This window comes from Panthera leo, chromosome F3 (genome assembly GCF_018350215.1).
Source record: "Panthera leo isolate Ple1 chromosome F3, P.leo_Ple1_pat1.1, whole genome shotgun sequence".
NCBI classification, from domain to species: domain Eukaryota; kingdom Metazoa; phylum Chordata; class Mammalia; order Carnivora; family Felidae; genus Panthera; species Panthera leo.
In genome coordinates this window covers 9176051-9202281 of record NC_056696.1, presented here as the reverse complement: position 1 = coordinate 9202281, position 26231 = coordinate 9176051, and the positions used below count along the sequence as shown (strand labels likewise).

Genomic DNA, 26231 nt, shown 5'->3' with positions numbered 1-26231 from the left:
AAAAATTCCCTTTAAGCCAAATAATAAAATTTAAATTGAGAGTGTTTTCGGCCTCTGGAGAAATTTGAAGATTGTGTTCAATTTCCTGATTCTCCATCCTGAAACCCATCTCAGCCAGTAACAGACAGCAGAACAGAACTGCCATCATTCTCGTGCTCCCCCCTGAGATAAAGGCCTCATGCAGTGCTGGATGCCAACAGAGCAAATAATTAGACTGAGTGCTCTTTCCACTGCCAACGAATCGAGAAGTGAAATTTGTTGTGAATGTACCTGAATGCCCAGGACATCAGCTGTCCTAGGAGAAGTCATTAACATTTGCTGAGTGTCTTCTACTGAGCACTACAGAGGATACGAATTGAAATGAAAGATTATTCTCATTGCCCAGATGCTTACAGCCTCTAGTAAGAATCACATCATGTGCCCATTGAGGATAAAATGTCAGGTAAAAGAAATTCCGTGAAGAAGAATGCAGTGCTAGGAAAACCCACAGGTACAAACGATTATGGCAGGCTGGCCTAGGAATGGGGCTGGGATGGGAGGGAGTAAAGGATGAAAAAGCTCTCTATCCTAGAGTTCTGGGAGGTGAGAATTTACAAGCCATTCTACATATGTTCTCAGAGAGAGGAATGAAGGGAAAACCAGATGGTGTCATCAGGATAAAAAGACAGCACAAAACATAGATGATAGACACACTTTGAACATGTGTGAATAATAATTCATTATTTCACAAAACACCTCCACGCTCACAATTCAGTCATCAAGATTTATTCATACTTGGGGATAATGAAGACTTTAGTGTCATCCTAACTAAATGTCTAACTCTACGGTTAATTTGGATTTCCTCTCAAAAGAAAGCAATGTTAATGGATTAATTCAAAGAAATAAGCTCTTCTTTAATAGGCTTTTCTTTCGCAACCTATCATTTCTAGGTTTTTAGAAAATAACTAACCAAGGAACAAAATTAAGCTTTTCAGGTCTGTTGACTTAAAGACAAGTTGACATTTGTGAGAAATAATTTCCAGAGTTGATTACTACAAAATGAAAATGTCTGCATCAGTGAAATCTCCCAAGATAAATTTGCAAGATTGCTTGTGACTTTCACTCTTTTGTTCTTTCAGTAAATGTCCAGATGACACAACCGCCTGAGTACGGACATTATAATAACACAGAAATTAGTTAAGAAAGTAAAAATGTGGGGCACCTGAGTGGCTCAATTGGTTAAGCACCAGACTTCAGCTCAGGTCATGATCTCACAGTTCATGGGTTTGAGTCCCATGTTGGGCTCCACGCTGACAGCTCAGAGCCTGGAGCCTGCTTCACATTCTGTGTCTCCCTCTCTCTCTGCCCCTCCCCTGCTGTCACTCTCTCTCTCTCTCTCTCTCTCTCTCAAAAATAAATAAACAGTAAATTGTTTAAAAAAAAAGAAAGTAAAAATATGATTTATTTAAGGAAGAAAACCAATATCAATATGTAATGATCTTTAAGTTCAAATGGTAAGATGTGAAAAGGGCAATCAACAAATCTTTATGTCCCTAAAAGATTTCACTTTGATATGTACAGCTATTTTGTTGTGAGGAATAAAAGATAGGACACATTAAAGAGTATTTAAGGCTATAAGGCACTTTGACAATGTGAAGAATGATTATTATTTAATTAAAGTGACAGGACTTAAGTTAATACCTTTTAAGTACCTACTAAGCAGACCTTGTACCAGATGTTACAGAGCATCCAACATAGATAATTCCTTGGTCTTGCAACATATTAGTTGCCTAGTAGGGAAGAGAATTCCAAATCCAGGCCAAAACCAAGCCTCTGGAAGGGGTAGTAAAAATCATCACCATAATATAAAGCATAACTATAATAATGTTTCTAATTATTGCTCATTTTCTATGTGTCACACACAGAAATAGTGACTTTCCCAGTAACATCAACATCAAAAACAAAACAAAACAAGACAAAGCCTAAATATCCCCTTTTTTCCTTGTTATCTCTTGTGCATGTATTATTGTCTACTTATCTCTTTTCAAACTGTATTTTTAACACAGGACCAGTAACAAGTTCTACCTTTTAATTACTTAGTCTATAAATTCTTCATATCTCTTTAATGTAAAAGCTACCTTTTTAAGGGATACCCTTTTACTGATCTGTCCAAACTCTGTTAAGTCAACCCTGAGGTTTGATTCTTAAAAAATGGCATGAAATGGTCTCAATTCTGAGGAGCTCATATTCATTTGGTTTTGAATATGGGTAGGATGGTTTTCTATTTCTCTCCAATTTCCTTCCGTGTCATCTTCAATGCCTTACTCAAAACCTCATGTGGTCTTGTTCATCAGAGAAACACATTGGAGCAGTGACTTCAGGAGACTGGACTATTGGTGGCCCTCTGATTCATTTCATAGGTCTCAACTGTAGTGCTGAACCTGTCATCCTAAAGCTTGATTTTGTTTTATATCTTAAAAATAATTAACTTTCTATGTGGCTCAATCTTATCTGTATTGATAACTTTCAGGACTTTCACATATTCTGGTGTCCTCATCTTTGAATTTTTTTCTTTTTTGGCTTGAATTGTCACTTTTTAGTACAATCTGGCATCCTCTGTAAATCTGAAGAGTCCAGATGCCTATAAAGATAGTTCTTAAATGCTAAGATAAAATTCAGCACCAGCTGGGATTCTCCAGACTTCCAGAACATTGTTTGTTTATGACTGCAGTATGTTTTCTTCCTTTTCTATTGTCCCTTAACCATGCCAAAATAGTCCCAACTTTGCCATGTAGAAATTCTAAATAAATGATATCAATTGCCCCTTTCATAACGTCTCAAAAAGAAGTTACAACATCAGTAAGCTCATTCCTTCATAGAATCTTGGCTATGTGTTTGCCCATTCACTCTGTATTTAACTATGAATCCCATCAGATTCCCAGGGAGGGACAGGAGAACTGTAAGTTCATACACATAGTTCTTTTCTAGTGAGCTCCTTAAGAATAGAAATCCAGTATTCTGTAGGCACGGGCATATCTGTCCAGTAAAGTAGCATTTGGCCCACTGATTTACTCTTGAGGTCTGTATATAATCTTAAATAGAGAAATCTATCTCCAGAGATTTATTTACAGCTGTTGGTCATACAGCAATAAAATGGGTCAGTTGTGTTGGAAAGAAGCTTTCCTCTAGGGAGGACATCAGAGGGAGAAGCCATGGTATTCTGAATAAAAGATAAGGTAACAGAACCATTCCAGACAACCAATGTGGTTGGTAGTCAGAGAGAAGTCTTATTTGTAGACTTTGATAGACATACTTGTGTATTTGGACAGAGTTTTTCCTCCTTGAAATGAAGTAATCTGGAGAACAAAATCAACCCCAATCACAACAATATTCACTTAAAATATAAAATGGCAAAATAAGATGTTTAGAAAGCACTACAGGGAAGCAGAACCACCATGTTCCAGTTACCTGGACAGAGAAACAGTTAATGGTCCTCGTTGATATGTCTATTAAAAAAGCTAAAGTGGGGTGCCTGCATGGCTCGGTCAGTGAAGCGTCCAACTCTTGGTTTCAGCTCAGGTCATGATCTCATGGTTCATGAGATAAAGCCCCATGTCAGGCTCTGCTCTGACAGTACGGAGCCTACTTGGGACTCTCCCTCTCCCTCTCTCTCTTCTCCTTCTCCTCTTTCTCTCTCAAAATAAATAAACTTAAAAAAATAAAAATAACGAAGCTAAAGCTAAAATCAGCATTTAGATATTGCTCAACTTGTAATGTTTCTTCTAACATTCTGGTGAAAATAAGGTAAGTAAAAGCCTGCCATTCATCTTAGTCATAACAAATTGATCCAACCATATTATATAATAAATCATTTCCCTACAAATACAGAAAGCGCCCAATAAATGTGTTACCTCATCATTTCCCCCAATAAATATCTAACCTTATCATTTCCCAATAGCATTGAGCTATTAGAAAAAGAATTATCTAGAACATATGCCAGAATGTCCAAGCAGCTGAGATTAGAATTCTTTGCTGTTTCTAATCACTTACTGGTGCTATTTTACAATAAGGAAAGAGTGACAACGAAGAGGGAGTGAAGAACCTTTCACAGCAAAGATAATTTAAATACCTAGTTGATTATGTGACAGTTCAGCTTCTCCTCTCATTCCCCCATTTGGCTGACTGTGTAGTTACTATGTGCCAGTCACCTTGTCACTTTGTCAGAGAGGGTGTGGCAAGGAGATGACAAAGAAAGGATGGGCTTTTTGCAAATGTTCCTGTCTCTCACAGATCAAGTTAGCATCTTGTTTTCTCCAAGAACTTATTTTTTCAGAACTCAGCTTTAAAAACTGCCAATATTTTTTTAGAGTACTTTTTTTCTTTCTTATTTACCACCCATAAATTTCCCTTTTGCATTCTTGAATTTTCTTTGGGACATCATAAAAACAAAATATTACAAGCATAATTTCTGCCAGCATATTTTATAATTATTTTGAAAATCAATCTCTTTCTGAGTTTCTGTATACCCCATGATATCCATTCCAACAGTAGATAAAACATATATATATTTCACAGTAAGCTGTCAGTTTCAGAAAGGAACATCTTAGACTCTTAGAAGCATCTTATAATTACCCAGATAGTCTTACAGGCTCCACAGAAAAACATTCCAGATTACTCATTCTTATTGTTTTTAAATTGATTCCAAATACAATCAGGGTTAAGTCATACAAGGCATCTTGAAAGTTATTCTCAAAAACAGTTAGATGTAAAATATGTACTTATTAAAACCTGTATGGCTTAGACCATATCATCAAGCTGGCTCTTTTTAATTCTTACCTCTACAACTATCCACACGACAAAGTTAAACCTACAGATTGTGCCTCTATGACACTAATAAATATGAATATAACCCTTAGAGGAATAAAGGAGAAGAGGCAGGACATCTTTATATTATTACATTTAAAGGCAACTTGATTTTTAAGCTCATATACACTGCCCAATTTTCATATACATGACTGAAAACAGCAAGGAAACACAGAGAACAGTGTACATTGTTAGACAGTCAAGTTAATAATAAAATATAAGTAATGATTCTGTATCCAGTACTATAAAATATAACAATTCCTATTTCGATGCATTGGAATAACTCAACATGTCACTCCTTTTGACATCAAACATGTTAAGAGAAAAAGTAGGACAGAGAGAGAAAAAAATGGTCAGAATAAATTCTAGAGAATTAAAATGTTTTTCTGAGCCTTAAGACCAGAGACCAACAGAATAATATTCAGTCTTGGAAAAGAAGGACATCCTGACTTCTGTGACAATATGCATGAGCCTGGAGAACATTATGCTAAAGTGAAATAAGCCAGATACAAAAGAACAAATACATGATAGCATATATATGAGGAATCTAAGTTGGTCAAACTCATAGAAGCACAGTGTAGAACAGTGGTTGTCAGCAGCTGGGGAAAGGGAGAAATGGTACAAAGTTTCACTTATACAAGACGGGTAAGTCCTAGAGATCTACAAGATCATAGTGCCTAAAGTTAACAATATTATATTGTATACTTAAAATATTTGCTAAGAGGGTAGCTCTTATGTTAAATGTTCTTATCACCCATAAATAAGTAAATAAGTAAATAAATAAATAAGTAAATAAATAAATAAATAAATAAAATAAGGTGGGAGGAAACCTTAGGAGGTGATGGATATGTTTATGGCATAAATATTGCTGATGGTTTCACCAGTTTATACTTATCTCCAAAGTCATCAAGTTGTATACATTAAATATGTATAGCTTTCTTATGTCAATAATACCTACATATGTAAAGTAGTCTAAAAGGAAAAAAAAAGACTTGAGACCAGCCAAACCCACACACACAACATACAAACTATTAGACAACTTTTCTGACCATAAATTTTGGTCTTGCCAATTGGTGGTAAGTGCTGTACATGAAATCACATTAAAAGTGACTCATCAGGGACACCTGGGTGGCTCAGTGGGTTAAGTGTCTGACTCTTGGTTTCAGCTCAGGTCATGATCTCATGGTTCGTGGGTTTTAGCCCTGCATCGGGCTCTATGCTAACAGTGCCGAGCCTGCTTCGGATTCTCTCTCTCCCTCTCTCTCTCTCTCTCCCTCTCTCAAAAATAAATAAATAAACATTTTTTTAAAAAGTGACTAATTCTGATGAGAAATGGAATTAAGTTGCAAAAGAAGGACAGAAATGAGATTCAACTCTTTAATTATCAACATGTTTCTGATGGAGAACCTTCTCAAGCTAATAAAAGACAAAAGATAGAAATGCAGAAACGGCTGACTAGAAGGCCCTCTTAATTTCTACCATTTTCTCCTCTATTTACAGTGCTTGGTGATTTAGAACAGGCACCAGCCTTTTTGGCTCCTGAAAATTTGTTCAGTAAGTTGAACCTTCAAATATGTTAAATAACTGATTTAATAGGGGCATTTTTATTTGATAGTTGCCAACAGGCAGTCCTGCAGACTTCTCTGATCCCCGTGGGCTGCTTAATGAAAACCCACATCATTTACAAAAACAAAAACAAAAACAAAACAAAAAAAAAAACAACAAAAAAAAACTGAGAGGAGAATTCTGGTTTATTCCCTGCTATTGAAATTAATTTACAGGGAGTAGGGAGGTGGTGGATATTTCTAGAACTATTACCTGAGGTTTGGCGAGCATTGGTTTTAAGCTTATCTATCACAAACACAGTGATAGCTTCGCTCCACATTCTTCTATAGTGCACAGACCATGATCCATTTTGAATAAAGCAGATTAATGGGGGGTTTGAACCTCATGTACTAATTGGTTTTCTTTGTTAAGACTCAAAGAGAACCACTGGAGGGTTTTTCCCGTGAGTGCTACATTTCCAGACACAGAACAATGTGATTCTCAGCCACTTACATGAGATCTTTGTGGAAGTGAAGTGAGGCCACAGTTCTGCAGGCCAGGACTTAAAGAGCAGACATATATGAACCACATATTCTGCTCACCCCTAAGTGCTCACACTCAAAGCGCACCTTTGGTCCTCTGATATCCTCCTTCCACACAAAACTCCAAAAGAGATCTACTCAGCTTCTAACCAACAAGTTACCCAGACCAGATCTCGTGTACTTATTGTACTGCTAAATACCTGTGAATTCCAGATATGTATATTCAACAGCTGGACATTTTACCTGGTTGTTCTGCGAGGATGATCTGAAACTCAACATGTTTAAAATTTACCATCCCTTCTCCATCATTTCCATGAAAAGAGAGAGAGAGAGAGAGAGAGAGAGAGAGAGAGGGAATTCCTGTGTTTACCAGTTCATCTGTAAAAGGCATCATTGTGCATTCATTTTCAGGTCATAAATATGGGTGTCTTTGTGGGCAGTGCCTTCTTTCTTACTTGATCTAACCTCTCACTTCCCCTACCCCCACCCTGCCCTCTTGAATCCTGCCACTGAACTAATGAAGTCCATTCTCAGTCCTTAAAGTTTCTCATACATCTGATTATTTCTTCAATTCCACTGGCCCTAAGGCTCAGGCTGTTATAATCTTTGCTCTAGATTGCAGCCTCAGCTCCCATCCTTGTCTCCCTTGTCTATAAACTGATATTTACTCCCTACATTTTTCCCAGACAAACTGCCATTTAAAATTTTTGAGGGGTGCCTGGGTGGCTCAGTCAGTTAAGCGTCTGACTTCAGCTCAGGTCATGATCTCACAGCTCGTAGGTTTGAGCCCCTCATCGGTCTCTGTGCTGACAGCTGAGACCCTGGAGCCTGCTTCGGATTCTGCGCATCCCCCTCTCTCTGCCCCTCCCCAACTAGCGCTCCGTCTCTGTCTCTCAAAAAATAAAATAAAAACATTACAATTTTGTTTTGATAATGCCATTTCCCTGCTTAAAATTCATCAATTGCCTCTGACTCTTTATAGGATAAAATTCTGTTTCCTTAAGATTCTAACTACTGCTTTCAGTTCTAACTTCCTCTCTAGACTCTCCATATGCCTCATCCTGTGTCAAGGTCACTACAACTTAAGAAGTTCCCTGAGCTTACTAGGCCCTTTCATATCTTGAGTTTTTGAACAACTGCTCCCCTTTTGTCTGCCTAACTCTGATTCATCCTTTACAGTGAATCTTAGATGTCACCTTCTCCAAGAAATGCCTCTGACCCCAAGAGCATGGGTTAGACTTCACACACTCTTCAGTGCTCTGGGTTTACCCCAACATGAAAATTACCTCACCTTATTTGTCCGTCTCCCCACTACAGAGTAGTCTCCTCAAGGACAGAGACCATGTCTTGCTTCTCTGTATCTCCAAGCCTGGCAAAATGTTTACAATACAGGAGGCTCCTATGGCATATGTAATTTATTAGTAACAAACAGAAATCTATAGAACCTGCTACAACCAGCCCTAGACACCCACCTCAAAACATCATGGAATGAATTTCCAGGTTCTTGTTCATGTGGTTTATATTATAAATAAAGATAATATCATTAGATTCCAGAGAAAAAAATTTTTTTTACTTAAACACAATTTAAAAGCCACAATCATTGACAAAAGGTTTATAAAAATCCAAATAATTTATGTGTTGATAAAGCCACACAATAGTGAAACTACTTTCATGATTCATATGAATGCAAATATCTCCTCTATAATTACTATTATTAGTTATCCACTTAACAAATATTTAATGAACACCCCTATGTTAGACATTGTTTTTGGTGCAGGGGTTACAAAACTGAGCATATGGAACCTTCTTATAGTTTACCGTATTGTCTGGAGGATAGACATTAATCAAATATTACCACTAATGAGTTTATAACTATGCAACAGAATAAAGTACTCCAAAAGAAAATAGTCTCATTTTATGAGAATAGATAAGAAAGGAAACTGGCCTAGACCCAAGATGGGTAGGTCTAAATTGAAAAAAAGGGGAAAGGGGAAGAAGCATTCCAAAAAAAACAAGGAAAAAGCCTAGCAGTGGAAATCTTCCATGGCAAAAGGGAGCATGGTGACGTGTAGGAGATGAAAAGTAGCCCCTGTGGCTAGAACCAAGGGAGCAAGAGAGAGTCCTCTGAGAGATGGAGTCTGATGGGTAGGTAGGGGCTGAACTATGTTGCTATTGGGAATCTTGTTCAAGATTTTACCTTAATTCTAAAATGAGAAAAGGATTTAAATGGATCAGATTTGCAACTTGAAAATACCAGTGTGGAGAAAGATAGGATACGGCACGGAGTGGATGTGGAAACCAGTTAGGAATCAATGTGATAATTCAGACGAGTGGAGATGACAGTATGGACCTATAGCAATATAAGAGCAGACGGCAAAAAGCCAACAGATTTGATGGCTGCTTAGAAGAAAAAGGTGACAAGACGTGTTAATGAAATAGGTATGAGAAGAAAGGGCTGTAAAAAGAGAGGTCAAGGTGACCCCAAGGTGATTCCAGTACTTCTGGCATATGCCACCTTTCCTGAGTCAGGAAACAGGAAAGGGGCCGTGGAAGAGACGTGAATTTGTGGAAGAGATGTGACACGTTGAGTTTGAGGCTTCTTTGGGACATGCATTGCATAAGGAGTTGAATATGTTGAGTTTCTGAGAAAAGATCTGCACTAGAGGAATAAATAAAGTTTGTCATTAAAGCTATGGGCATGGAGGCGCTGGTGAGGGAGAAAATATCTTTAAGATTTCCATTGATGCTTCATCAGTCTAGCTATCTCATGAATAGTCTACTCTGTTGTGTTCTCTTCCAGTAATCCTTTTCACACACTTTCCCCCACACTGGGTTCTCTGAATTCTAGAATGTATGTGGAAAGGAACCTTTGACATCATTACGTGTAACCTCTGTGTTTTAGAAGCAAAGAAAATGCAGCTGTTTTCCCCAGGTCTCGAAGGTCCCCAGAGGTAAAACAGACAAAAGCTCAGGTCTTTTTGCCAATCATTCCAGTTTTTACCTGGAGTGAGGACATGAGGACATGCTGGGAGATAAATGTAAGCGTCCCCAGTACTCAGAATCCTACAGATTCTGATATGTGTTCATTCATCATAATGAAAAAACACAGGCTCTAGCAAAGGACGAAACTTATGGGGGAAACCCACAGCACTGGCAAAATGGAAGTGGGATCTTGAGCTGAACTGATCTTGGTTTGAATATTAGTAAGCAAATATTGCTTACTGCAAAACTTGACTAAAAACTTGAACTCTCTAACCCCCTATTTCCTAATTACCTTCAAGTGTTATAAGGAATAAAACTGATATACTAAAAGCTACTAACCAGATAGTAGGTTTTCAAATTACTAACATTTTCCTGGAAAGTAGAAATAAATGTTTTTCATCCATTATATATATGATATACAAAATTAATATAACATATATAAAACATATAATATATAATTATATATATTAAACATATATATCATATATATTTTAAAATATATATTAAATTATATATTAAATATATAAAACTATATAATATATAATTAATATAAAGCTAGAAGCTATTGTAATTGTTAATATGATACATAAGCAGTTACTATTTTAATATATAAAACCAAAATAATAAACCCTTATAAAAGAAACCGTTATTATTAAAAAGAAAATCCCAACATATGATTCAAACTCTTAAAACATTAAATATTGAACAAATAATTATTTATCTCATCAGGACTTAAATCCTATTTATTCTTATTAGACTCTTAAACTCTATAAATGTCCATGATTGTGAATGAACAAAAAAATCTACATCCAAATAATATTCAATATTATTAAAATGTAATGTATTTTCCAGAAATAAAGCACTCAAAAAAGCCCCATTTCAACATTTTGTTGTTAAGCAACTAAAAAACTATGTAGTCAGTTTTTCAATTCATTCAAATATGCATGTAGTCAAAGGTAAATGGTACAGTAGTAAAATACTATCAAAGATGGACCAAATGTTGTGGAAAATGTAAAATTAATCATTTCCTCTTATTCACAAACTTGTGCTCCATCTGGATTTGGATCTATATTCTGCTTCCATTCAGAGTTTAAACACAAAGGATTTGTGGTTGATATCAGTGTCACAGTTTGCTTTCCCAAGGATTTTCAGGTGAGAGATGAATAAACATTGTAAGTTACAGGATATGAATTCTAGGGCAATAGTTACATCATAGGAGTAAGTTTTATGAGACTCAGAGAAAATCCCCAGCAAAATCTGCAAATATTATATTTTTAGCTTCATAGTTATTTTTGTCCAATTTGAAGATGCAATTGTATAAAAACGTAATGAGCACTTTTATGATACTTTTATGCAGTATTATTTGAGCTTCATCTTTCATTTTATATTGTGATGGAGAGTTTGAGTTCAAAGGCAAGATGTAGCCCCACTTGAATGGTGAGGATTCTGGACAAAACAATTCCCAAGTACACGGACACTTCTCAGATACTTCTGGATTTATTCCTTATCTATCTTTAAAACATGACTTGAAGCAATTTATAATATTAATCCCACTAGTCTTTCTGTTTCTCTCTCTCTCTCTCTCTCTCTCTCTCACACACACACACACCAGATTAAAACAACAGCAGCAAGAAAAGACAGACAAAAATAAAAACAATTAGAAGAAAAAAGAAGGTGGATATGTCAGTGATGAGTCAGGTGAGAAAGTACCAATGAGATGTTCAATTTAGCAATGAGCTTTCTAGAAACTAGAGAAAACAAGAAAAGGAAAACAGAAGTTACACATTTCTTTTTGTTTTAAAAAAGGAAAAAGTCAAGTTTATCATCAAAGACAAAATTTTCTTAGTATTATTGTAGAAGAAGTGTATGTCATGGACCCTGTCATAAGCAATGTAATGAACATGATGTAAATATCCTCAATTTATATTTTTCAAAAGTTAACAAAGTAGTATGTAAATAATCATTTCTCTACCTAATCCAAAGGCTTCTATATCATCATACCTAACCTCAGAAAGGACGGGGATAGGCTCGATTGAGGCCAGATTGTAGAAAAGAAAAAAACAATAATAATCAGAGCCCTTGAAAGCCTGAGAAAAATCTGCACAAGCAAGTTGATGACTGCACTCAGTGCCCTGGATGAAACACAGGTGTGGCCTAGAACTCATTCCAGTGCCCTGCCTAAGGCATACTTCTTAGGCTTTGGTGTTAAAACTGAGGTTCTGATTTAGTGGGTCTGGGGTGGGCCCACACACTCTGTTTCTAATAAGTTTCCAGGTGATACTGACACAACTGGTCCAGCGACCATGTGTTGCGCACCAAGACTTTAGGGAGCATCAACGGGTGACCTGAAAGAGCTGGACTAACAATACTTGAGACACGTTTCCCTTGTGGAACAGTCCACACAAGACAGACTCCCAACCATCACGCCACCCTCCTCTCACATGTGACATCACTCATTCATCACAACTGGTTTCTGGTTCTGCTAAGGGTCGTGAAGCTAGTAGATTCCTTGTTTCGTTAGGAGCTCTGCAGTAGAATATGGGGCCCTCCTAGAGAGCAGAGGGAGAGGCAGACAGAGGAAGGAGAGCAAGCAGCAGGTGTCAACCGGGGCCACGAAAGAACACAGGAATTAATCCCAAATCACTGTAAGAAATATCAGGGGAGAAAAATTACCACAAATACCAAAAACTGCTAGTCAAGCAGATACCATTATAATTTGGGGATATGAAGAAGAAGAGGTTGGTAAATACTAGACATAATACTATTCTGCCAATTAAATCTATAGAAAAACATCTCATTAAACCTGTGAGGCAGAGAGCTCCTGAAAAGTTCCCAGAAAACACAGAATGATACTTAGAAACTAATTACATTAATATGAAAATGTCACGGATATTCTCTTTATGTAGTAACTACCATTGTTGTTTTATGTTAATGAACATTCTTCATCTATATGTCCAATCTTACCTTAATTTTTTCTTTTTTCTTTTTTTTTTTTTTTTTTTTTAGAGAGAGAGAGAGAGAGAGAGTGCAAGCAGGGGAGAGACAGAGGGAGAGAGAGAGAATCCCAAGCAGGCTCCATGCCTAGCACAGAGCCCAATGCAGGACTTGATCCCACGACTGTGAGATCATGGCCTGAGTCAAAATCAAGAGTCAGACGTTTAACCAACTGAGCCACTCAGGTGCCCCTCCAATCTTACTTTTTAATTAAGATCTTAATATTGTCAAGCAAGAGTTCTTCCAACAGGATGCTACATCAGAATAGTATGAATTTTTATGGAATTGTATGAGGTACTGCTCCTCAAAGAAGTCAACCAAAAATTTTAGATTTACTACTAGAGTGGGTAACTCAAACTTGCAGTCCAGCTTAATCTGGTGGGCTAAACTTTTCTTGTTCAGCCATTTTCATTTATGGATATTGTCATTAAGAATTCCTCAACCACAGTGCCTTTACATAGGCCATGCCCTGTTGACTTGACCACAGTTCCCAGGGCAGATGGGTAGGTAACTTAGAGCATTTATCTGCCTAGAATCTAACTGCATTTTGGGTTGTAACCCTCGTATTAGAGTATTTAAGGAGGCAAATTCTCTCATAGGTCATCAAAATATGAGTATTTCTCATATTTGCATTTAGATGTAAAGTTAACTTTAAGTTCCTGACTGCAAGTTAAATATTTCCTAGAGGATATAGGACACATAAAAAAAAACAAAAAACAAAAAACAAAAAACAAAAAACAAAAAAAAACAAAACAAAACCCCAAAAAACCTTATAAGACAAAGTAGAGCATAATAACTGCTATTAGAGAAGCAAAAAGACAAGTTTTTGTTTTTGTTGTTGTTTTTTTTTTTTGAGAGCACAGATAATGAAAGCTCAGGATGGTTTTCTCCAAAGAGCTCTCTGAACTAGCAGTTGAAGAATGGACAAAATTCTGCAGTCAGAAGGACCCAGAAGTGGGGAAGTGAGATGGTGAGAAGGGAAGAGATGGGGTACAGTCCCAGATGTTAGACAATACAATATAGGCTATTGTCAAAGAAGAACAAGGAACTGGAACAAAGTGGGCATGAAAGGAAATAACAAGAAAAAAGGGGCATATTTTGTGAGAGCAAATTTCATTCTATTGCAGCTTTTTAAAAAATATTTATTTTTGAAAGAGAGAGAGAGAGACAGAGCATGGGGGGTAGGGGGCAGAGAGAGAGGGAGACACAGAATCGGAAGCAGGCTCCAGGCTCTGAGCTGTCAGCACAGAGCCCTTCCCAGGCTAGATCTCACAAACTGTGAGATCATGACCTGAGCCAAAGTCAGACACTCAACGACTGAGCCACCCAGGCGCCCCCATTCTATTGCAGCTTTTGTCTGGTCCCTGTTCTCTCTCCTTTTCCATCAGAGAAAATTCAGCCACTAAACACAAACATGTAGGCCCACCTATCTGCATTCTGGTAATTACTACCCTCTTACCAAGGCTGAAAACCATTGCTCTTCTTTCGACACTTGTTCACGATGAAGCACCACAGAACTCTTCTTCAGGAGCCCCATCAACACCCTTCCTCCACATGCTCTGCACCAGCCTCCTCAGCCTACTGACTCACTGTGAAGGCTCTGGCCTGTCTGATTCTGCCTCCTCTCCAAGCTGTGCTTGCCCAGGCCCAGTATGCCCAAGCCCCACAGCTCAGGCTCAGCTTCAGTCTCGTGGAGCCAGAGCATAGATTTCTAACTTACTCCTATCCATGTCTCTAGGCTTTTTCCTAGTCCCTTTTAATCAGACCCGTGGGGTCTACCTATTTCTGCTAACGAGTCCTTTGTCTCACAGCCACCCAAGTGAAAAACAAAACCAACACCACTGGGTCATATCCCCTAAAGCTTATATTCCCAGCTATTCAACAGATCCTCATGTTGAATGAAGGCATCCTCTCTATGCCTTCACTTCCTGGATATCAGAATGTTGGCACCCAAACTATTCCTACACAGGCCTCAGACCTACCATAGTGACAGCAGCCCCCACTGAACACCAATTCACCCTGAGCGCCTACGTGCTCTGTGAGAGTCTAAAGTGTGTCTCCATATTCTCCATACGTCACGGTTAGATTCATTGGATGGGCTTCCAAGACCCTCATCCTCTGACCCAAGTCTGCCTGCTCCATCTCTACAGCCCCTCGACACATTGTTCCCTCTACACATCCTCACCCTGGTCACCCCAGTTCTGCACACACAGCTGGGGGGGCTTGAGGCTGACAGGACTCCTCACTTTTCAAACTCAGCTCGCCTCTGCTGTCCAGGAAACCCTTCCTGACTCCTCATTGATTTTTTTCATGCTCTCAATCCCTACATATAATCTATACCATCTTGTTTCATATAATCTTTAATATCATCTTCTGTTATTTCACGTTTGTTCATTATGTCTTTGCAACTGACCCAGAGTCAATTAAAGTCATGATTTTTACTTGTTTTCTTTTTTGTCTTTTGGATTTGTTTTACTGTCACTCCAAGGATCCAACGTGATGTTGGCATGAGTATTTTATAAGGAGTTGGTGAATGTATGAGTTTGAGAGTTTCCATTCTCAGTGGCTACAATTGTTTTTAAATAATCATGTCAAAGGTGCTGGAGAAAAGGGTGCTGTGCCGAATACACACTTACCAGAGAAGACACTAGGTATCTTGGAAAGAAAGCTTTTGACAGTACGAATAGGAATTCCGTTTTTTTCATCTTGCATGCGTGCTATGACGTCTTCCATCTGTAACAAAATAATTAAAACCCTTTAAAAGTTGAACTTTTTAGAAAAATCAGTTCTTATAACAATTACACCAGTTTTCCCCAACTGAGTATAATACCACATTCTTGCCTTTCTACACTTCATCATATTGATATTTTATTTTGGTTAAAAGACGATGGAGAAAACAGTAAGCAAAGTGGCCACTTTAAACTCCATTAAGCTACTAAAAGGAATTCTGTGCTTTGAATAGCACCTCTCTCCTGGTTTCACATTCTTTGGTTATAAAGGTCGACATAAAAGAGTGTTTATTTTTGAAGCTGTCAGAAACCACTGTAATAGCAAAATTCTCCCTTCGTTAATGTTTTCTCTACGGAACTCAGTGCAAAAGAAAAGAGAAACCTTAAAAGTGTCTGTGTGGGGGCGCCTGGGTGGCTCAGTCGGTTAAGCGTCCGACTTCAGCTCAGGTCACAATCTCACCGTCCGTGAGTTCGAGCCCCGCATCAGGTTCTGGGCTGATGGCTCAGAGCCTGGAGCCTGCTTCCGATTCTATGTCTCCCTCTCTCTCTGCCCCTCCCCAGTTCATGCTCTGTCTCTCTCTGTCCCAAAAATAAATAAAAACGTTAAAAAAAATTAAAAAAAAAAAGTGTCTGTGTGGATTTCCTCTTCAAGCAAGAGAGTTTCTATGATTTGGTTTATTGTGAACTTTAACCTTCCTAGAAAAGCAGGACCAACTGCCAGCAACTGAGGCTTCTCTTACCCAGGCATTTACTCAAGGGTGATTCCTACCCACATGATCAGATGCACGCAGCACTGTAGCTCTCCGCCCATTTCCACCGTATCTATGTTTCAGTCTGATTAGTACACTATCTCGTGCTTTTGAGAAGTTTTCACGGTTTGAAAGGACTATGCTTTACAAAGCCTGATGTGGAATTTAGTTCTGAATAACATTCATGCAAATCATAACCGCTGTGTGTCTCTAAATCTGTGACACGCATATACACACAAACACACAGAAGTGGTGCCATGGAGCTCAACATCCAGTCATTCACGGACTCGTTCCACAAACAGCTGGGATCACCGACTCTAAATCAGACTTACCGATGGGCACTGTGGAAATGAAAATGAATGTAATACAGTTGCTGTCCTCAAGAAAAAGTCACAGTCAGTACTGAAAACAGTGGTAAAATCGGAGTAAGGTTTGTGGTTTGGTTAATAGTGTACCAGGGCGCCTGGGTGGCTCAGTCGGTTGGGCGGCCACCTTCGGCTCAGGTCACGATCTCGTGGTCCATGAGTTCGAGCCCCGCGTCAGGCTCTGTGCTGACTGCTCAGAGCCTGGAGCCTGTTTCAGATTCTGTGTCTCCCTCTCTCTGACCCTTCCCCGTTCATGCTTTGTCTCTCTCTGTCTCAAAAATAAATAAACGTTAAAAAAAAATTAAAAAAAAATAGTGTACCAATATCAATCTCCTGTTTTTGGTAATTTTACTAGAATTCTATGAGATGTTTATATTAGCGGAAGCTGAGTAAAGCCCATCTGGGAATTCTCAGAACTATTTTTGCATCTTTTCTGTTTAAAATTATTTAGGGGCACCTAGGTGGCTCAGTAAGTTGAGTGTCCGACTTTAGCTCAGGTCATGATCTCACAGTTCGTGGGTTCAAGCCCCGTGTCGGTGTCTGTGCTCATAGGTCAGAGCCTGGAGCCTGCTTCAGATTCTGTGTCTCCTTCTCTCTCTTCCCCTCCCCCACTCATGCTCTGTCTCTCTCTCAAAAATAAATGAACATTAAAACAATTTATTTTAATTACTTAAACAGAAATGTTTAACGTTTTAATTTTAAAAGCTTGAAATCATTCCAAAATAAAAAGTTGACAAAAATCACAGTCTAAACCCTATACCAGTGAATTGCCAAATTCTCACCAACACAGCTTCAGAATGGTTTTCAAATAAGAAATTTTATTTGCCTGGATGAGTATTTTTCAGACTTATTAACATGAGAAACTGTTCACCAGAAACTGGAGAAGTGGGAAGAATGGGTTTCTGACTCAGCTCTTCTTATGACCATCCATGTTGCTTTGAGCTAAGTAAGCAACCTCTCTAAGGCTGCTTTCTCACCTGTAAGTGGTGATAATAATATTTATAATTACTCCTTTACAGTGTTCATAGGGTGGGGTTGGGGCTGGGCCGGGGTAATGATTTTAAGGTTAAATGATACAACATACGTAAAGCACCATACACAGATAATAAAGCTTGGACTTCAAATATCCACACGTACCCCCAATGCTGAGGGATGTTTATTCTCCACTCCCCATGTTGTGGTTTGTTTCTTGTTTTTCTTCAGAGGGAGCACCACTGCCTCAGTCCCCTACACCTTTCTGCTCCTCACACCTGCCACTCCAGGCCTGGGCTGACTGATCAGGCAGAAGAACTGGGAAATGAGCAATTGGTTGTGGGCCCATCCTCCTTCCATTGGGAAGCCCACATCTAACTCTGCTGTGTGAGAGACCTGCCCGAGTGAGCGAGTACGTCTGATGAGGACTGGGTTTCAGGATTAAAGTTTATGTGTGCATGAACATTCTTCAATAATAGCTGTACCTGCAACGCAGCTGATGCTGTGACTTCTTTCTGCCTTACGCTTTAGTTGTGGTTCTCAACTGGTTCGGAATTCGGAAAATGAAGGTGTTATAATCGGCTCTCCAAAGACCCTAACAACAGCTAAATCGTTTCACATAACGAACACATTTCATCTAACTATAGAAAACTGAAAATAGTTATACTTTTATGACTTTTTGTTTTGTTACTGTTTGCCCTTTGTTCACCTGACAGTGTCCAGGAATGGAAAATAAGCTGTTCTGCGATGTATAGTGGCAGCCTGTAAACCCTTGGATTATCAGTTTAATGGTTTAAAGTAGGTCAGATTAGACAGATGTGGAAACTTCTGACACCCATTAGTACCTCCAACACCCCAGGATGTGGCAACAATCAGCTCTGGTGGGGGATGAATTAAGGTTCATTGCTATGAGTAGAGGTGTTTTCTCTGCAAAGTCGCACCGCCTCTCAGTTCACTGGATCCCAAAGGAATGAGATTAGGAAACTGGGAATTGAAAGTGAGCTCTGTGGTTTTATTTTGAAAGTTTCAATTTTTTTCTGAGCCATAATTTCCACAATAGAAAAAAAAAATTAAATTCCACGTAAAAAGAGGATGCGTGTTCTAGACTGAAAATGTGATCATCAAAAGGTATTCAGTTGTTTTTATCTTTATTCAGATATTATTTATCCATGAAGCTTATTTACCATGACCTAGAAGGAACAAAGAACAACTCAAACAACAAAACAAAAACAAAAACAAAAACAATCTGGTTTCTAAAAGGTAACATCAGTCCCAGAAGCCACATGTAAAAAACATATCCATCTTACTTAATAAAGTTTCCTTAAGCATTCATGCGGAGTCTATTTATTTTTATATTAAGCGTGGTTTTAACACACTTGATTATCTGCTTTCCAACTATTTGCAGTGGCAACTTCGGTGAAAAACAGAATGTTAAGAGCAGAGAAACTAATAGAAAAAGCTAGGCAGCAAGAGGGACAAGAAAATATATAAAGTAACTCCAATAAATACTAAACCTCTGTGGGACGATTTAAATTTAAGGTCAAAAGACTCAGATAGCTCTCAGATAGCTCCAACATTCCAAAAGAAGATATATACACATACACACATCTATTGATAATCAGTCTATCATCTGTCATCTTCATCAGTGTGCTATTGAGCTGTGAAGGGTTAGACTATGTTCACTCTCAAGCCCTAGGGTGAGGAAAATTTCAGCATGGGATGACAGAACACTGAGCACGCCTGGTCACTGAGGCTGTCTCTGAGTCTTATTTTCTTCACCCTTCAAACAAGAAGTTAGAGGCATGTGATCTGTAAGATTTCTTCCAGCTACAAAATCACTGAAGTCTAGAAATAATCATCACTTTTCAGAACTGGGTAAGTTTCCTCACTTAAGTTAAAGAGCCAGTTTCTGGGGTGCCTGGGTGGCTCAGGCTCAGTCAGTTAAGCATCTGACTCTTGGTTTCGGCTCAGGTTGAGATCTCAGTGGTTAGTGAGTTTGAGCCCCACCATTAGTGCAGAGCTTGCTTGGGATATTCTCTTTCCCCTTCTCTCTGCCCCTCCCCTCCCCTGCTTACTCTCTCTCACCCTCTCTCAAAATAAACTTAAAAAAAAAAAAAAAAGAAAAAAAGAGCCTGTTCCCTGTCAGAGACAAATAGATGAACCCATTAAATTGATCAGGAACTTTTACAAATTGCTTCCAACTGTCAGCACATTTTAATTTCAATGCATATAGCAAAGGGATTAAGAGCATGAACTGAGGCCAAATTTGTTTGAATCCTGGCTGTGCTACCTGCAAATTGTATGAACAAACAGGTTAACTTCCTTTACAACTCTGAGACTCAGTTTTCTCATCTGTAAAATGGAGATAATACTAATAGTATACATCTTATCAGGGGTGAGGATTGATGAATCAGTGCTAATTAAATGTGTACCCATAATACTGCTACCATCCTCCTCCTCCTCCTCTTCCTCCTCCTCCTCCTCCTCCTCCTCCTCAACATAAGTTTCTTCTCTCATCATTATACTAGGAAGTCACAGGCCTTCTCTCTTTCTTTGACAATCGGGCTGGCAAAGACAGCTGTGGTCAAATGCCAACTATTTATTAGAGGCAACCAACTACCAATCACGAAGTAGACAGAGGTACCTATGGACAAGCTCTCTCTTGGATTTCTAATAGAAGACTGGGTTCGTGTTGCCTCTCAAAAGACAGGTTTGATTAGAAGAAATGTCAGGAAGAATATTTTTGCATATAAGCAAGGACTATGTAAACTATGAAAAATAATATTTAGAAGAAGGGGGGAATGAATTACATTCTTTTTTGACAAAGTGAAAATGTCCCTGCTCTCATATTTTCTTGATGAATTTGCCTCTTGAAATTTAGAGGGTCAAAAGACTGAATTACAGGGCACCCGGGTTTCTCAGTTGGTTGAGTGTCTGACCCTTGATTTTGGCTCAGGTCATCATCCCAGGGTCATGAGATTGAGCCCCGCGCCAGGCTCAGCGCCTAGCAGGGATCATGCCTGGGATACTCTCTCTCTCTCTCCCTCTGCCCCTCTCCCTTGATTGTGCTCTCTCTCTCTCTTTCTCTCTAAAGTAAAAAATAGAAAAAAAATTGAATTGAGATTGAGTACTCTTTGCAAAAGTAATCTTTTTTTCTACCCGAACTAATTCTCTATTTGTTAAAGAGTAAAAATTATCTCTTGCAAAGTAGTTTTGAGAATATCCATGGTTCAATTTGTTCAAAAAAGTTTTAGACCTCTATTACAGAGTGCTTCACATTTTAATTACTATCTTACATCTCTCTGTTCTCCCTCAGATGTGAACTTCCAAAAAAAGAAATCTCACCTTACTCATTTTTGTATTGTTAATATGTAAAGTATATGGCCCACAAGGTGGGGCAGGGGGAAGCACTGAATTTTTGTTTATAGCACATGTTTGATTTTTCTGAGACCTAAAGCAAAAGTGCAAGTTAAATCATTTTAAGATTTCACTTTGAGATTTTGAAAATGTTTTATTTATTTTTTCCTCTTATCTGACATTTGGTGAAAAACTAGCCTGGGTCAGAAATATTAGAACAGAAGAGCTCAATGTGCAATAAGCTAAAATATTATTTCTGTTCTATTTCATGCAGGGGTTCTTCAGCTTGTTTATTAGAGGAATTCCTTCCTTCAAAACATGAGGGTAAATCAGTGGCTGTTGATGAGGCTGTTTTCCTACTTGTCGGTGTGACACTCAAGTTCACCGTCACGTACGTGTAAGCTCTTGAGATGAAAGGCGCTACTGAACTCCAACACACTGCTCTTTTTCTGGGAATTCGTAATTAGCCTTTCCTTTGGAATAGTTTAGAAGTCACTTCAATGCTTGTGATGTATTTCAAATACTGCTCAGGTTAAACAGTGCCCGCCCTCACACTTGGTGGAATGAAAGAGAAAGCAGATTATGCAGGTACATCTTTGAGGAGCTTTACTAATTATTCAAGAGGGGCCCGTCAGACAGGGGACTCCCACGTACCTATGAAAACCAAATCACTGCCTTGAAACCTTTCTTGTTCCCTAATGTTCTAAACAATGATGGGAGTTTAATTAGATTTACTTGCAGCTATATTTGCCAGAACTTTATCATAATATCAGTACTACTGATTTCATGCAGAGACACCCTGACTGTAGGCGAAACATTTGTATGAAACAAAGCTAAAACATTTTGTTCTCCGTAGTTCTAAAAGAGAAATGAATCAATCAAAATCTCAAAAAGGAAGTTTCCCAACTTCTTATTGTAATTCACCATTAAGCACAGACATTTGGAAATATAAATGAGAGCCTGAAAGGGCATATTGAATGGATTTTTTTCCTACGTGCACATGCTTTCAAATCATTGTGTGTGGCCATCATTTCAAGTGCTCACTATGACAGAAACAATTACACAGGTGCTTCTTGGATAGCTTAGAATTTAGTGGTGGCAGGTATTATATAACTTAAATCTGCCTATAATTCTTTTCCCTTCAAGAAGCCTTGCTAAAGAAGAATATGATTTGCACTTCCGAATTCAGTGGTGACAGCGAGAAAGCAGAGTCAGCCTCTAATGAAGGTTAAATAAGAATAATGAGATTAAAATTTGCAACCCAAACTGTTTTCTGCTACAATAATTCAGTTAAAGTTGCTTCTAATTGGTATGATTTTCCTGCATGTTACAGTGATGGCAGTCAGTTTCTCAACCCAGAATTAATTGCTTTTTCACATGAAAAAGCTACCATTTTCATGAATAAATTATGACTAAAAAGCACATTTATAAAATCTAGTTACATGTAAACCTGTTCTAGTTCATCTTGTGTGTAGATTTATTTTTTCAAGAGCAATAACTAATTTTAAGAAGGTAGAGATTTTATGTTTCTATGATTTTACAGAAGTAGAGAAAGATTTCTTCCAGTTTATGGATGTTATTCTCATTTGTTTTTATTTTTATTTTTTTTTTTTTTTAACGTTTATTTATTTTTGAGAGAGAGACAGAGCATGAACGGGGGAGGGGCAGAGAGAGAGGGAGACACAGAATTGGAAGCAGGCTCCAGGCTCTGAGCCATCAGCCCAGAGCCCGACGCGGGGCTCGAACTCACGGACCGTGAGATCGTGACCTGAGCTGAAGTCGGACGCTTAACCGACTGAGCCACCCAGGCGCCCCTCTCATTTGTTTTTAAATAAAGCAATTCTCTCATCTATGTTAAGGAATATAATAAACAAACAAACAAACAACTATGCTCATTAGATTTGTTAGGATTACTTGGGTTACAAGTGTAGAATTCTGACTTAAATTGTCACAAACAAGGAAATGTGTTGTAAGCATTGTGGGATGTTTTATGTAACTCAAAGATCAAAATGTGAGTGGGTCTCAGGCAGAACATTGTCTCTGCCTTTCATCTTGGCCCCTTTCATGTCTGCTTCACTTTTCTCCACCGTTCAGAAGCTTCTCCTCGTTCTCCAATGGATAGAGCAGGCAACATGGTGCCCCTACCTTCTGAGTTTTATAGCTTGTAGTCCAGAAACCCAAGGAGAAATCGCTTCTCCCTCTCATTCCCATACCTGAAATTGGGGCCAAAACTATGCTTTGTTGGGTGGTTGAGTTTGGAAGGGGTGCTGGCAGAAAAAAACAATAGTGTTCACTATAGCTTTATTCAATAGGAAAAACCTACTGAAAACAGAGGGATAGAGTAGTATGGTAGGAAAAAGAAATGCAAGAGAACCAGTCTAGGGGAAAGAGAGAGAGACCTACTGAATAATGATACAGCACCAAAGAAAGACAAAAAGGCAAAAAGAGAAGAACCATGGGGCAGGCAAGCAACTCAACAGAAGTAGTTTTCACAGCCATAAGAGAGAAAGAAGCTTCTTGGCTAATTTACATGTAATATGTGGTCATGGCAGTATTTGCCCATGAGTTTAAAAAACACACACACACAAAAACAAAACAAAACAAAACAAAACAAAACAAAAAACCCAAGAATATTACATATCTATGACAGAATAACTTACGTTTTCAGATTATTTTGTTGTTGTTGTTCCTCTGAGGGGCCATTTGTTTAACTTTCAAAAGGAGGCTAATGGCTACTTGTTACTGCAGTCAGAGTTCAAGTAGGAGAGTTGCCAGTGTCTCCTGAAATATTGGGAAAGGTTTCATGAAAAAGATAAGACTGAGCTGAGCCTACAGGGTAGCCAGGATAAAGCAATGGAAAGAGAAGGAGGATGCAGAACATGTGAATCCTAAATCAATTGCTCATCCTAGCTTCAAGAGGAGAATGGGCAAGACTCTTGCTTACAATGGTGACCTGTACAAGAATCCTTCTGCCACCTCATCCAGCTCTGTCCACCTCTCTGAAGGCTACAGTGATTCTCAAACCCATGTCCACTGTGTCATCATTTACTTCACGGGTAGCCTGTTTGATATTCTCTCTGTAATAGACTCCTGGTGGCACCTATCTTAGTCCGCTCAACAGACAAATTAACTTGGGAGCAAGTTGAATATGTCACCCTTTATTTCAATTTTTGATTGACCTGACGACCTCATAAACTCTCTGTAAGTTAAATAACAATTCAAATTTATCCACAGTAAGGTCCAAAACAATTATTCCAGCCTTGAAAATTCCCACTCTCCTCACAACACCTCATGCTCTACAAATGCCCAGCTATGGCTCATTGCTTCACATTTTCTCATACCATTCCTTCTGCCAGCTGTGTCTTTCCTTTTTCTACCTTCTCTGGGGGAAATTCTATTATACTTTTAAGATAATTTTGACATTAATTTTGTTACTGAAATCTTCCCTAATCCTTTCCCCTGCCTCCCTCATCCCAGCTGAATACAATCATAGCTCCTTTGGAACTCATAGATAACTTTATTATAACTTTATTTTTTTATTTATGCCCACCTTACTTTAAATGACTTATGTATAAGTTGATTCTTTACCTATTTATCATTTCTTTTATTTTTTAATATTTTAAAATTGTTTAATGTTTATTTATTTTTGAGAGAGAGACAGAGAGATAGAACAGGGGAAGAGCAGAGAGAGAAAATCTCAAGCAGGCTCAGCACTGCAGAGTCCAGTGTGGGGCTTGAACTCATGAACTGTGAGATCATGACCTAAGCCGGAATCAAGAGTCAGACACTCAACTGACTAAGATGCCCAGGCACCTCCCTAAGTTTTTGTTTTGTTTTTGTTTTAAGTAGGCTTCATGCCCAGGACAGAGCCCAATGCAGGGCTTGAACTCATGACCTTAAGATCAAGACCTGAGCTAAGATCAAGAGTCAGAGATGCTTAACCGACTCAGCCACCCAAGTGCCCCTCATTCCTTTTAGATTATAAATATTTTGATGGTGAGCCCCCATTATGTATTTGGGGACAGAGACCATAAGGAATTGGTGGTGGAGATCCTCTGTTTTTCACTTTACATATTTCTGTGCTATCTGTAGGCTTGTTTGTCTTTTAACCATGCACCTTGTTTATATATTACCTTTATAATTTTTTTCATTAAAAATTTGGACTGAGAATGCTCAAATAATAAGATTAAAATCTTATACTATAAACTATTCAAACATCTATCATCACACATTTTGGGGTCAAATGTCCGCAGTTATGTGCTGTAATATACTGTATGTAAACATTCTGTGCAACGACTAGTGGTCTTCAGCAACTAGACCGGTCTATCTAGAAATTATTTTTTTCTCTGCCTTTTAAATTCAGTGCTAATGGACTAAACTGTTTACATTCTTTTTAAATTAGTCACACCTCATTATCACCCTGGTAGACAGAATCAATAGTCTTATCATCAACCCTCACTCAGGAGACAGGAGAAATCCTGATGAGTGAGAAATCTTTCTTGCTAACTTTCTCCTTGATGCAGATACCTGATTCTGAATGAGCTCTTTTCCTATTTTAGTTTCTAGAATTAGCTTGAAATTCCTCAGCCTCCAGGGTTTAGCAAAGACAGACCAGTCATTCTCTTAAAATAACTTCTCAGTGAATATTTAGGAAACAAATGATCTAAAGACAGCCACTGCCTTGGGTGAGAGAAAAAGGAAGAGAATGCAGAATATACCCTGTATTTACTAATCCTCCGACATTAGGAGAAAGGACCAATAAGAGATGTCAGGAGGCTCTTGACTGAGCTTGCCATTTTAACACAGTCTCACTAATGGAAAGGGCCTCAAAGTACTGTCACAGAGTACAAGAGCTCAATAATAGCTTTGGAATTACGCTAGTGTTTCAGTTCTTTGATCAAACCTTAGCTTCTCTTTACAACCATGTATGTCTCTTCATTGTTCATAAATTCATCCAACACCTTCCGAACCCATTTAAGTTTTGTGGCTCCTTGGGTAATACATCCTGTTACCTGAAGTCATAGGTATTATTTAATTTTTTAACTAATATTGGACTTTCCCAAGTTTAAAAGATGCACCCTCATCTTAAAATTCCAGACTTCAGTGACTAAGACCTTGTCTATCATACTCATGGTACATAAATTATAAATTCTG

At 38.3% G+C, this 26231-nt stretch overlaps 1 protein-coding gene across 9 annotated transcripts in view; it reads right to left on the bottom strand.

Moving 5' to 3' along the window:
• Positions 1–26231, bottom strand: part of RGS7 (regulator of G protein signaling 7) — a 515497-nt gene that overhangs the window by 250157 nt on the left and 239109 nt on the right. For 7 of the 9 annotated variants that reach the window (XM_042925199.1, XM_042925201.1, XM_042925206.1 and 4 more), the window contains one exon: positions 15542–15638. In XM_042925199.1, the coding sequence (XP_042781133.1) occupies positions 15542–15638 (97 nt within the window). Of the gene's footprint in view, positions 1–15541; positions 15639–23737; positions 23859–26231 lie in introns of all 9 variants that reach the window. The other 2 variants (XM_042925204.1, XM_042925205.1) reach the window with 1 other exon arrangement.